The following is a 12,289-nucleotide window of genomic DNA, read 5'->3' as shown; positions in this document are numbered from 1 at the left end:
ATCCTCTGCAACAACACATTCTCATGAATATAGAGCTAACGTGTATTGATAACAGTCAATAAGTAAAATCAATATCCTATAGGAAGATCTTGGATTTAACGGCGCACTGCACAAAGCGGTCCACCAATAATAATTCAACCAGAAGGGGGCAGTATATGCTAGTACATACACCTTCTGAACTAGCATTTTCGTACGTCAGGAAATAAACAAGGAAGTTCTCTGAAACATCAGATTCTCTGAAATTATGGATGGAAGTCACGCGTTGTACTGTACGGTGCTGGACAAAAATGACAAATCTAAATTATTGTGCTATACCTGCAAGAAGTCTGGTGTATTAAATATTGGGTAAGTTGCTAGTGCCATCTATATTACAATAGAAATTGATAGACTAACATTGTATTGGCATTGAATGCCTGGCCACTGACAACACTAACGACTAAGCTAACTTGCTAGCTAATGGGCCAGTTTGTATTGGCCTATATCCGAAATGTGGGACAAAACATATGTGCACAATATGCACTTGACGTTTGCTGATAAAATATCAAATTTATGTTCCAGTTTAACAAATGCATCAGAAGTTTGGAGCACTGATTTTACAGAAGAGACACTGACCACACTTGTAAGTTTCCCCAGACATAATGAATTGACACACGATCTCGTGTATAATACGAATCTGTATTTCTACTTACTGTAGAAACAATTACGTGTGTTTTCCCCTCAGAGACAGAAATGTGTCTTAAAATCAACTGAGGATTACATTTTAAAAATCAGGTACTGGCTCTCTCAACCTTCCTACCAAGTCCATCCCCTCCTAGTTTGCATGTTGGCCAGAAAGAGTTAACTTCTCTTGTAGGCAAGACACAGCTCACTTGTATAGTAGACATTTGATAGCATAAACATGAATTGGGTGAGAAACTTCTCACATCTCTCATGTCCTTCCAGATCTGCGTGTGCGACAGGAAGTGTGTGTGTGTCCGTGCAGGACACCTGTGCAGTCCTCCATGTGGGCTCCAGTCCTGGAGACCTGAGTGTAGATCTGACCAGACTGGGAGAGCCAGATGCCAAAGAAGAACTGAGGAAGCTTCTGTTTAGAATGGGTGACAGTCTGACCCAGTTAAACAGCAGTGGTAAGAGTCTGTATCGATTGACTCATCTGATCCTAAACGAGATTGTTGGTCTTCTGGCTAACATGTTTTATGTTAGGGTGTGCGCACACCTTACCTTTTAATGACAAAAAATATGATGGTGTATGGTCATGTTTTCTGATCGATTCGTTTTTTTTGTCTGGATCTAACAGGTTCACCCTCAGTCAGTCCTTTGAAGAGTACCCACAAACGCAACACAGGTGACGTCATTAAAACAGATATTCTCTTGTTACTTTGCTTTGGTGAATGTAAGTAGAACAAAGCTAATGTCGTCTAATGGGGAAGACTTGGTTGTTGTAGAGTTTGAACCACGGAGGCACCAACAGAGTGGTCCGTCTGTGACTAAGAAGAAGCGCCTTCCGGGAGATTCTCTCATCAATCCAGGATCGCGGAGGTACTGCACTGCTCACATGCACCATGCAGTCACTGTCATTACACAACATTGTTCAGGATATTTCCTGAGAGACCAGATATGTTTAAGATTTTTCATGGTTTGCTTCTTTTTTTTTCCTCATCCGATCTACAGAAAGCGTCCTGCCACAGGGGTCGCATTTGATGATGATGATGACCAGTGATGCTGACTGCTTTTTAAAGACCAACAGATCCATTTGTTGCAATACCTATCCATACAACTATGCTTCTACATGCAATACGAATGTTGTTTTAACTTAGTTCAAACAGTCTATTTATATAATCCACCTCATGAAATAAGCTGCTTTGAGGGACTCATGATCAGTCTCTTGATCACTACAAATACATACAACTGCAACAAAATACATTTTTAACTGTCAATTTTAATATTTAACTATTATGAATGTGGATTTTAAAATGGAAATATGAAAGAAACCAATAAAGAGCATGAAATGTCAAGTGCAGTCTGTGACAGCCTAATTTAGTGTGTCGGTGAGCAAGTAAATTAACTACATGTCACACACAGATCAGAAACAATAGTTTATTCAGATACAAGTCCAAATATTAAGTCAAATTTAAAACAAATTGGAACAGATGCTTTACAGCAGAGAGAATGATAACAGACATTCATAAAGTATAAATATATATATTATTCATATGCACACACATACACCAGATATATTCGAAAGCACTTTGCTTTAAAGCAAAGCTAAATAAGTACTAGGTTTGTTGAGGATTTTTTTTTTTAATTATGTTTCGCACCTAAAATCAATATTTGCTGGTGTCATTCTTTGTTTATTTTATTGTTTAGTGGAAAAGTGAATCTGCTCTGTGACTAGCATCCTTTATGTTACTCCTGTCTAGCGTGGCTTAATACAGGGAGACGGTTGTAGCCCTGGAATCAAAACAGTCCAGAATGGGACTTGTCCCATTGTTTTTCCTTTAAGGTTGAGACTCACAGAACTCTGTTAAGAGTCGAGTGTCACAGTCATCGTTTAGTCTGAGTAAAACAGTTAGTGTAACGTTGCTCTAAATGCTTGTCAGATTTAGAATAAAGTACTAAAACATTTTATATCTGAGTAAGTGGTAAAACCTTTGTCGCCCTAGGCTTCACTCCAAGCATTTGGTTCAAAATAAACAACAACATTCAATTTCCTTTATCTAATAATAAAATGATAACAACCCCATCAAGTAGTAAAATACAGTAAATCAAAACAGGACCCATATGATTACCATAATATGATTCAAATTACACTGGAATTAGTCTCTGAAATAACTGGAACAGAAAGAAAAAAGGGCATAACTATTTTTTTTAATCACAAAACAAACACTTAATGAGAATACCAGAGTTCATATCACATGCCAACACGGTACATATTCATCAAAACACCTAAACGTCCCTCTCTAAAAATAAGGTTAAGGGTGTTCTTCATAACTTCGTTCGTCTTCCTGCCAAACATCTCGCTAACGGTAAAAATGGCGCATCTCAAGTTAAAACGATGAATGATCTGAGAGTTCCCTTTAGTCTCACAGTGATGGTAGTGCAGTGCTGTATGATCATTATACATCTCGTTAAGTGACCTTAAGTACTAAAATGATAGAGAGAAAGTCTTTTTTTTTTTGTCTGTTATCTTGTTAATTATCTTCACCATAAAGTATGTTATTATATTGTGTCCCATGTAGGATCTTCTTGGCAGAATTAAAATCATTATGATTTGTAAAAGCACAATAGAAAGCATTCAATAGAAAGTGCTTAATAAGAGAGACAAAAATGTACAGTGTCAAAAGAAGTAGGCTTAATGTTAGGGAGGCACCATCAGGACAATCATTCCATATACATTCTCTAAAATGAGGCAAAACCTAGTGCATCTTTCTTCTGTGACTCAGCAAAGTGATTTAGAAGAAAAGGCCAATTTTACAAAGACTCAAGTTCAAAACTTGGCACTTTTCAAGGCCCAATTAGCTATAAACCATCATTTATTGCGAAGCAAATCACAGACGTCAGTCGGATAGGCTTGTCAATATCTAAAATAAATCCTTCTTGCCACAGAAAAATATATATTGTATACGTTTGATACGACACACTTTGACTTGAATCATTACAGCATGCTCCCAAGGCAGTCCAGTTTGGTAGAGGGTTGGGGAGGGGGGAGGGCTGTTTCTCTGGCTTATTAGGAACACCGGTACTTTGGCAGGGAAAACGTTTGACCAATAACGAGACTGACTCACAGCGCCAAACATCGGATGAAAGAATAAACCCAATGTCATTTCAGACGGGTTGATATGTTACGTTATGACATCATCTGTAGTATCTCAGCACACTAACAACACGAAAACCAAATCAAGCTCCAGTCTCTGAAATGGGTTTCCCAGTGTTCCCATCATTACATTCTCAAATACAAATCCAGAAACACTCCCAGGAACACATTCCAATGCAAAAGATCTCACTGTAGCAGTGCATTATCCCTATGATACAGACACTACCCATCCCTTTTGCCATCTCAACTTACAAGACCATGGCTGGCTTGCTGGCAATGAAACACATAACTCATTCTCTTCTCTGTTCCACACAAAGTCTACCTCCGGTTCAGATGGCTCAGTCTCTCCCAGCTTTAGGAATGATTCTGTTTGTTCATTCCCACAGGCCTTCTTCACAGTAAAAACAAGTGCATTCACTCCCTGACCTTAAACAGAGGTCCCCACCGATTAAGGTCATTTATTTTCCCGCTCACTGGCTCTCTCTGTCCAGCCAGGTTCCCTCTGAGAGCCCACCGTTCAACAGAGAGTGTCGGTGTTGAACGACAGCTGCACCTGCAACGGAGACACACAAACGTGAGGTCACGCCGTCCTCTCCTCTCCCCCGCCCCTTCATCTCTCCTCCCCTCTCCTATCCCCCTCTCTCTCCCCCACCCCTTCATCTCTCCTCCCCTCTCCTATCCCCCTCTCTCTCCCCCGCCCCTTCATCTCTCCTCTCCTCTCCTATCCCCCTCTCTCTCCCCCCCCACCTCACCCTCTCCTCCTCGAAGCTGATGAGGCCCTCGTCATCGTCGCTCTCCAGCTCCTCGGGCTCCTCGCTGACCAGGGCGCTCAGTTCTGTGTTGGCCGGACGGGGCCTCAGCAGGCTGAGCATGCGCTGTAGTGGCGACTGGCCACCACCAGGGGGGGAGCTCTCCTGCTGCTCCAGATTGTCGCTCTGCTTCTTGGCAAAGTTCACGAACACCTGGCAGAGAGGAGTTCCCAAAGTGATGCTGGACTGCTTACCGTCATCAACACTGGGAATTGGCTTCCACTAAAACCTCAAGGTTGACACGTCAGACTGGAGTATTTATTTGCCATGCGTCGCATTTTGAACAAGCCCAGACTCAAGTAAATGACTTACGTTGTCCAGAGTGGTCTGGCTGACAGAGTAGTCCTCTATGCCCAGCACCTCCACCACCTGCTCCATCTTACTGAACACCTGAGCCAGGGAGATGCGCTCGGACTTCAGCTGGTACTGTACCTTGGTGTGGTGCCGCTCCTGTGGGAGGGAGTGGTGTAACATGTCATCATCTTACAGTATGTGTGATCCGATCCTACAGATTTCAGTTCACGATTCTGCATTGAGTGGTGCCAGAGCAGTTGGAAGTGACGGGGAGCGGGAGAGAGAGGAGCTGGCTACCTTCAGGACAGCCTCGGGGAAGTTCCTGTTGAAGAATCTCCCGACTTCCTTCACACTGGAGCTTGTCTTGGTCCGCACGGTGATCATATACCCGTCGCCAAACCTGGGGACACACACACACACACACACACACCACCGGATTCCCTCACCGCTCAGCCATCTGACTCCCCCCATATAAGAAGGGAGGGTTAGCAGGAAGGTAAGGAGGAGGGAGGACCAAGCCAGGCAGGCGTGGCAAGCTTCACCCGCTCACCTGTTCTTCAGGTGCTGAATGCTGCCCAGACACTTAAACCTGCCGTTGACCATGATCCCCAGGCGGGTACACAGGGCCTCACACTCCTCCATGCTGCAGAGACAGACAATAAAATCCCCACTGGAATGACTCCAGTCAAAGTATAGCCATACACACACAGCATATATGCACTCTAGGTTCAAGTTCCACACACTTTAGCGTCTCATTGGAACAGCTTTTCATAACAGCGTTCCAGGTCTCGAGGCGAGGGCTGTGTCTCACCTGTGTGACGTCAGCACCACCGAGCGTCCCGTCTTGATGATGTCAAGGATTAAGTTCCAGAGGAACCTGCGGGCCTTGGGGTCCATCCCGGTGGTGGGCTCGTCCTGAATCGCACATGGCAGAACCACAGTCAGCGTATATACACAGGATCCACAACACTGTGTGTAATCATTATCGGGGGCGGTTCTAGGCAGGGGCGAACCGGGCAATTTCCCGGCATTTTTGTGTTTGCCCTCAGCTGGCATAAAAAAGGTATTGCGTTTGTGTGTTTTCATAATTGTATTGCATTATAACGGCATTGTCGTGCCGTTTACTGGGTTGGGGTGGGGGGGTGCAGGGGAAAACCTTGCCCGGGGCGCCAAATGTGCTAGGACCGCCACTGGTGTAATCGGTGTGTTTAACCCCAGAAGGGCACTGTCGCCCCAGGGCTCTGACCAGGAAGATGAGGGAGGGGTATCCGATGAGGGCGATAGCGGTGGACAGCTTGCGCTTGTTCCCCCCGCTGTAGGTCCCTGCAGGCTTGTCTGCGTACTTGGACAGCTCCAGTTTCTCCAAAGCCCACTGAACCACCTGCCAGAGAACAGGAGATCAGAAGATCATTCGAGTCAATTAGGTGTGTGTGTGTGTAAACAGCCTCACCCTCTCCTCGTCCTTCCAGGGAATGCCTCGGAGGCGCGTGTAGAGCTCCAGGTGTTCTCTGGCCGTCAGGTCCTCGAACAGAGCGTCGAACTGGGGACAGTACCCGATGCTCTGCTGCACGCGCAGCAACTCCTTCAGAACACTGCAGGCACAGACGGAGCCTCGCTACGTCAAAGCACTCCGTGAAGCGTTCTCGCTAGCATGGCTTTGGCCATTTGGGGTTAGCAATTAGCATTGTGCGTTACGAATCGCTATCGCGACCGTAGGATATTTACATTGCATGTTAGCTTTGGCACATCCATAGCATAGGACGCTAACGTATTTTTTAGCGTTCGAATTGTGCTTAAAATGGGCGACGTCCCCGTACCTGTTCCCTCCTATGAAGGCCTCGCCCCCCGTGGTGCTCTCGTCCCCAGTGAGCATCTTAAAGGTGGTGGTCTTCCCTGCTCCGTTCACCCCCAGCAGCCCGAAGCACTCCCCCGGGCGCAGGCCCAGACACAGCCGGTCCACCGCCAGGATCCGCCCCATCTTCCTGGACTTGTACACCTGAGGCAGGCGAGGAGGAAAGACATGAAGGGGGGGCTTCACCGCAGGGTGTGGCGTGTGTGTGCGTGTGTGGGGGGGGGTCTGACCTTGGTGAGGTTGTCGATCTTCAGCATGTCGTCGTCCGCGTCTCCTCGGAGCACTCTCCGTCTCTCACAGGCCACGTCGACGTCATCGTCCTCAATGGGCTGACAGCTCACTGGGACTCTCCTGCGCACACACACACACACACACACACACATTATGATCGAGCTGGATGAAATCCTTGGCAAACAGATCTGGGGGCCTTAGAACATAGAATACACACACACACACACTCACTGAGGTTTCCTGAGGAAGTTGTACTGGCAGAGGATGGTGATGAGAAAGCCAACGAACCCCTCGATTGTCATCGCAACCAGACTCCTCGTCACAATGTCCCACTCGAATGGAGACTTCATTTTGTCAAACTGACCTATGGGAGGAATAAAGGAGTTAGCCTATCTCTTTTTTCTCTTCAACACTATTGGGGCAGCATAACCCAAATGACCGGAAAGATAAATGTCTCCATAAACCAACCTATTTTAGCATAGTACTCATTGATGTATTCATTATAGGCCATCTCCATCAGTCCGTGGCCCAGGTTGTAGTTGGGGAAGATGAGGAAACAGGTCTTCAGGTAGCTGTTCACTCGCTTCAGGTCCTGGCAGAGACACAAGGACAATGGTGTGAGAGGTCCATCGTGCCCGGTCACATGACCACAGCCGCGCCAGCTAGCCAGAGGCCCTCACCTTGTCGTGCTCAAACAGCTGCAGCAGGAAGGTGGCGACGGTGGCCGTGATGCCGATGAACAGGTTGATGACGATGAGGAACACGTAGGCCGTGCTGGGGACCTCGAACCAGAAGGAGGCGGGGTACATGATCGGAGTGATGGACCACCTGGGAGAGAGAGAGAGACAGAGAGAGAGACAGAGACAGAGAGAGACAGAGACAGAGAGAGACAGAGACAGAGAGAGACAGAGAGAGACAGAGACAGAGAGAGACAGAGAGAGAGAGAGAGAGAGAGAGAGAGAGAGAGAGAGAGAGAGAGAGAGAGACAGAGAGAGAGAGAGAGAGAGAGAGAGAGAGAGAGAGAGAGAGAGAATCTTAAAGTTTAAGTTTGAGCAAAACTTAATTACATCTTCTACGTTCCAAGCTTGTGGGGTATGATTCTATAATAGGCTTCATTCATTAAATTTTCATTCGAGTTTCTTGATTTGGTAAGACGCAATTATGAATTATGCATCGCGGATCTTAAATGTAATCAAGGGCAGGAAGACTGGCCTTTTTTTTTCAGGTCACCCAAATGTAAAAGTTATTTTGGAGCTTATTCGTCATTAATTATCATAGAAACGAAGATAGAAATCCAAAAGCACCACAGGGGGCAAAGTATGCAGCATGCAATACCGTTCCAATCTAACGACTTCCTGTAAAACTTTCCAAACCCCGGAAAGCCGGAGAGAGTGCTGGAGTTTTCTCGACAACAGTGCAACACTGACCCGTAGAGCAGGAAGAGAGAGACCACTGCAGGGAAGTTGGTCGGGGAGGTGTACGCCGGAAGGTCGAACACAAACAGGATAAGGACGCAGCATGTGGCCGGCACCAGGTAGTTGAGCTGAGAGATCGAGAAAGACCTTCACTTAGATGGGTCACCAGAACGCGTTTTTTTCCCTCGATATGCATGCTGGCATAAACACACACTCTCTCTCTCTCTCTGTCTCTCTTCCTCCCCTCACCATGTCCCATATGTAGTTGGCCAGCCAGTAAATGACAGGGTCACAGCCGCTGACAAACTGCAGGTGCTTGGCCTTGGTGGACTTCTCCGCGACCAGGAACACGACAAAGCTGGCCGGGACGAACGACATGGCCACGATGATGAAGATGGCGATCACCACGTCTGTGCCCTGGAGCCTGCGCCGACACAGATAGCAGAGGAGAGAGGGAGGTCGAGGGAGGAACGTTGTCCGTGCTGTCGGAGAAATACTTTGGGGAGAAAAACTCATTTTCTTTCACACGGAGAGGGAAGGGGGCTTACAAGTAGTCCAGGGAGAGACTGGCACTGGTTCGATTCATAGGGTGGTTTGTCAGCGTAATCCCTGCATACCAAAACACGCAGACACATACACACAGGGATTATATACCAGCACACATACCTGTTTACAATAGTGTACTGTCTGTTGACTGTATCTCTTACCATATGCAGCAGGGTTTCCCTTCGCCGCGGGCAGGTTGGCGCGGAGGATGGCATTGTTGAGGACGTTGAGATAGGTTGGCATGCTGTGGTACCCCTTGTTGTTGAACAGCACCTAGACAACGCACACTCGGTCACGCTGCGGAAAGGGTAGGCTCGTTTGAGGCACGGGCGCGTCTGTTTTGAAACGTTCGCTTTGCTTACCTGAGCGGATCTGCGCACCGCTATCTTGCGAACCATGGGTGGAGTCTTTCTCCCAAAGGATGCTGGGATTGATTTCTGTATGTTGCCCACTGTGATCCCGCCGTATCTAGACGAAAGGAAAGGGAAATAAATCTAAAAGACATTCAGAAGAGTCACTTATTCCTATTCGTATAATTTATATTATCCCCACTCCTTATTCCTATTCATTTCATGTGAGTGTGTGTATGTGCGAGCCTGATCCCTACCTGTGCAGGCGGACTCTATCCGAGGTGTAGAGAAGGTACTCGGACACGTTGCGTCCGGTGATGTCCACCAGGATGTCCCCGGTGACCACCTTCATGAGCGGGGGCCGCCCCCCCACTCCGCTGGGACAGGAGAAGCCGGTCCCCTGCATGGAGCAGATGCAGCGCACCGGCTCCCGGATGGACAGGGGCAGGGTGGGGGGCGACGTCACCGTTTCTGCAGAACACACACACACCCACACACACACACACACACACACACACACACACACACACACACACAGGGAGTGTGAGGAGGAGAGGAGGCTGTGTCACTCTCAAACCAAAGCACATTCAGGAACAGCACAGTCGGGGGAATGGTCACATGGGTTTAACGCAGATTGGGAGGCAGTGACTGTTTAGCGCCAGCTGTGATTGGCGGAGGCAGACCGTGGACGGTGGTCGGGGGGGCGGTGGTGTAGTTCCACAGCCCGTCCTCGAAGCGGGGATCCGGGTCGTCAGACGGGGCGGGCGAGGGCGGAGGGGGCACAAAATTGGAGAGGGGCACCCCCTGGGTGAAGGAGTCCAGGCACATGGAGTCAAAGTAGCGGGCAGCCAAGGTCTTGGAGTTGTTGGCGCTGGGGTTGAGAGTCTGGGCCAGCTGGTCCAGGGTGCTGTTGAAGGGCGTTTTGAGGACGCAGGTGGCACCCACGCCCGAGGGCAGCCGCAGGGTGTTGACGATCTTCTGGGGGCTGGCATCTGGGGACAGCTTACATCTGGGAGGACAGGGATGTGTGAGAAGCAATCATATCCCCCCCCCCCCCCAAAAAAAAAAGTATCTATATCTATTTATCTATGTCAACTGTAAAGTGTGTTCCTGTCATCACATTAGGACCATCCCTCGCTGTTTCTGACCTGTACTGGGGCCGGTCCTCATTGGCGTAGGGGATGAAGTTGCCCCTGGGCTGGGTGTAGTTGTGGTACTGGGAGGGTGACAGTATGAGGGGTGGCAGGTCTCCTGTAGATTACAACAGAAGCGTCAACGCTAAAACCAGGACAGGGAACACACGCCAAGCTCGGCGCGTCTGCTTCCCCCTGGTAGCACGCACCTATCTCGGGCACGGACAGGGCGACAGTCATGGCCACGCAGACGAAGAAGGCGGGCAGCATGATCTGGGAGAAGAGGCCCTTGGTGTTCCTCTTGGCGCAGTGGAACCGTTTGATGATGAGGCCGTGGAACTGCCGCAGGCGGAGCCACCAGCCCTCCAGCTTGATGCTGCCCTGCCCCTCCAGGATGCCTGCTGCCGGGGACGAGGGCTCCTCGGCGTCCCCTGGGGGAGGGAGACGGACATGACACCCTGTGGCTCGCTCGGTGTGGTTTCATGGAGTTCACTGGTTCATGCTGTTCATAAGCCATTCACGTGGATTCACCGTTAGCGGTATTATATCTTTGTCTTCTTGCGTGTCACCTGATTGAAACGGTTTCGTAAACAGTTCTGTGCATATGTGTATTACTCCTGTGTGTTATCAGTTTAATTTCTTATTCATATGACCTGTTTTTTTATCTTGCCTGCTGAAAAGCAGGAATTTCCCCTTGGAGATCAATAAAGTGCCTTCTACTACTACGATTGACTTAAGCCCGGGGGTTTGAGTGAATCTCAGCGTTCTGTTTTGGCTCCCGGTCACCTCTCTGGCTGGCCGAGTCCGACTCCTGGCCGTTGTCGAAGAGAGGGCAGTACTCTCCGTAGAAGTCGGCGTAGAGCCCCCCCTCGTCCCCCCGGACGGAGCCCACGGAGGAGGAGGACGAGCGCAGGGAGGCCTGGCTCTGACTCAGCCGGGAGCACATCACCAGGTTGCTCAGCTCCACCTCCGGGCGAACCACGCCCCCTGCTGGGCCAGGGTCGCACTGGGGCCCCGCCGGACCGGCCGCTGGCTTCCCCACCGAGCTCCCTCCTGGGGAGTCCTTCATGTCTGAGAGAGAGACGGAGAGAGAACGGAGGGAGAGGAAGAGAAAGCAGAGGGAGAGAGAGAGCAGAGAGAGAGAGAGAGAGAGAGAGAGAGAGAGAGAGAGAGAGAGAGAGAGAGAGAGAGGAGGGGGGTCATTCACAAGGATAGAGAAAGTTAACGAAGATAACAGAGCAGACAGTGAATACATAATTCTGTGGAAAAGCGAGGTGTCAGCACCTTGCCGCCAGCTCAGACGATGCAGAGCAAGCGGAAAATCTTTTCACAATGTGTGTGTTGACTTATTAATGAGCTTTCCTCGAAAACCAAACTTTATTGATCTGTTCGACCACAGGCAACAGAAACTGACGGTGAGAGAGAGACATAGGGAGACCGAGAATGTGAATAAAAGAGAAAGAGAATGTGAGACAAGGAGAGAGAGAGACAGAGAAAGAGAGAGAGAGAGACAGAGAGAGAGAGAGAGAGAGAGAGAGAGAGAGAGAGAGAGAGAGAGAGAGAGAGAGAGAGAGCAAAAAGGAACGCGTGCAAAACAGAGAGAGAGATGGTGAACAAAAAGAAAGGATAGAGGAAGGAGCGAGACAGGGAGGAAAACCGAGCGGGAGACGGCCTGAGCCCGGGGTCACCTGCGTCGCTGTTCTCCAGGGACTGGTCCTCCTCAGACACCTTGAGGAAGACCTCCTCCAGGGTGGTGTCCATCACCCCGAAGCTGGTCAGAGCCAGGCTGTCCAGGCGCTGCTCCAGGGCCTGGGGGATCCACAGGACAGGGAGGGTAAAGCTTAG

At 48.9% G+C, this 12,289-nt stretch overlaps 2 protein-coding genes across 3 annotated transcripts in view; one reads left to right on the top strand and one right to left on the bottom strand.

Annotated features, from left to right (window-relative positions):
* The first annotated feature begins 225 nt into the window (after window positions 1-225).
* paxx (PAXX non-homologous end joining factor) lies at window positions 226-2,038 on the top strand. 2 transcript variants are annotated; one of them, XM_067231340.1, is made up of 7 exons: window positions 226-345; window positions 559-619; window positions 722-771; window positions 943-1,127; window positions 1,298-1,345; window positions 1,446-1,539; window positions 1,672-2,038. In XM_067231340.1, exons 1-7 carry the CDS (start codon window positions 245-247, stop codon window positions 1,718-1,720), a joined length of 588 nt encoding a protein of 195 aa, XP_067087441.1. In that variant the 5' UTR covers window positions 226-244; the 3' UTR covers window positions 1,721-2,038. The 2 variants fall into 2 exon arrangements, with proteins under 2 accessions (XP_067087441.1, XP_067087442.1); XM_067231341.1 differs by lacking the exon at window positions 722-771 and having other exon boundaries at window positions 983-1,127.
* An 805-nt stretch (window positions 2,039-2,843) lies between these two features.
* The window catches only part of abca2 (ATP-binding cassette, sub-family A (ABC1), member 2), a 35,565-nt gene continuing 26,119 nt past the window's right edge, over window positions 2,844-12,289 (bottom strand). The window contains 24 exon segments of the mRNA XM_067231333.1: window positions 2,844-4,367; window positions 4,567-4,776; window positions 4,936-5,073; window positions 5,215-5,317; window positions 5,468-5,560; window positions 5,729-5,832; window positions 6,164-6,298; window positions 6,368-6,509; window positions 6,735-6,913; window positions 7,000-7,120; window positions 7,232-7,364; window positions 7,469-7,592; window positions 7,681-7,828; window positions 8,428-8,543; window positions 8,665-8,839; window positions 8,964-9,024; window positions 9,123-9,234; window positions 9,324-9,429; window positions 9,569-9,782; window positions 9,995-10,320; window positions 10,460-10,562; window positions 10,654-10,875; window positions 11,231-11,515; window positions 12,133-12,253. Of these exon segments, the coding sequence (XP_067087434.1) occupies window positions 4,332-4,367; window positions 4,567-4,776; window positions 4,936-5,073; window positions 5,215-5,317; window positions 5,468-5,560; window positions 5,729-5,832; window positions 6,164-6,298; window positions 6,368-6,509; window positions 6,735-6,913; window positions 7,000-7,120; window positions 7,232-7,364; window positions 7,469-7,592; window positions 7,681-7,828; window positions 8,428-8,543; window positions 8,665-8,839; window positions 8,964-9,024; window positions 9,123-9,234; window positions 9,324-9,429; window positions 9,569-9,782; window positions 9,995-10,320; window positions 10,460-10,562; window positions 10,654-10,875; window positions 11,231-11,515; window positions 12,133-12,253 (3,507 nt within the window). The 3' untranslated portion in view covers window positions 2,844-4,331.

The sequence above is a fragment of the Osmerus mordax genome, chromosome 28 (assembly GCF_038355195.1).
Source record: "Osmerus mordax isolate fOsmMor3 chromosome 28, fOsmMor3.pri, whole genome shotgun sequence".
Taxonomy (NCBI): Eukaryota; Metazoa; Chordata; class Actinopteri; order Osmeriformes; family Osmeridae; genus Osmerus; species Osmerus mordax.
Note: the sequence above shows the minus strand (reverse complement) of the source record. Positions and strands in the feature narration are given on the sequence as shown.

Bases quoted from the DNA above. Each gene is read 5' to 3' on its own strand.
- paxx (XM_067231340.1), top strand. From the start codon at position 245: ATGGATGGAAGTCACGCGTTGTACTGTACGGTGCTGGACAAAAATGAC. The intron at 346-558 runs GTAAGTTGCTAG...TTTATGTTCCAG, and splicing joins TCTGGTGTATTAAATATTGG to TTTAACAAATGCATCAGAAG. The intron at 1,540-1,671 runs GTACTGCACTGC...TCCGATCTACAG, and splicing joins ATCAATCCAGGATCGCGGAG to AAAGCGTCCTGCCACAGGGG.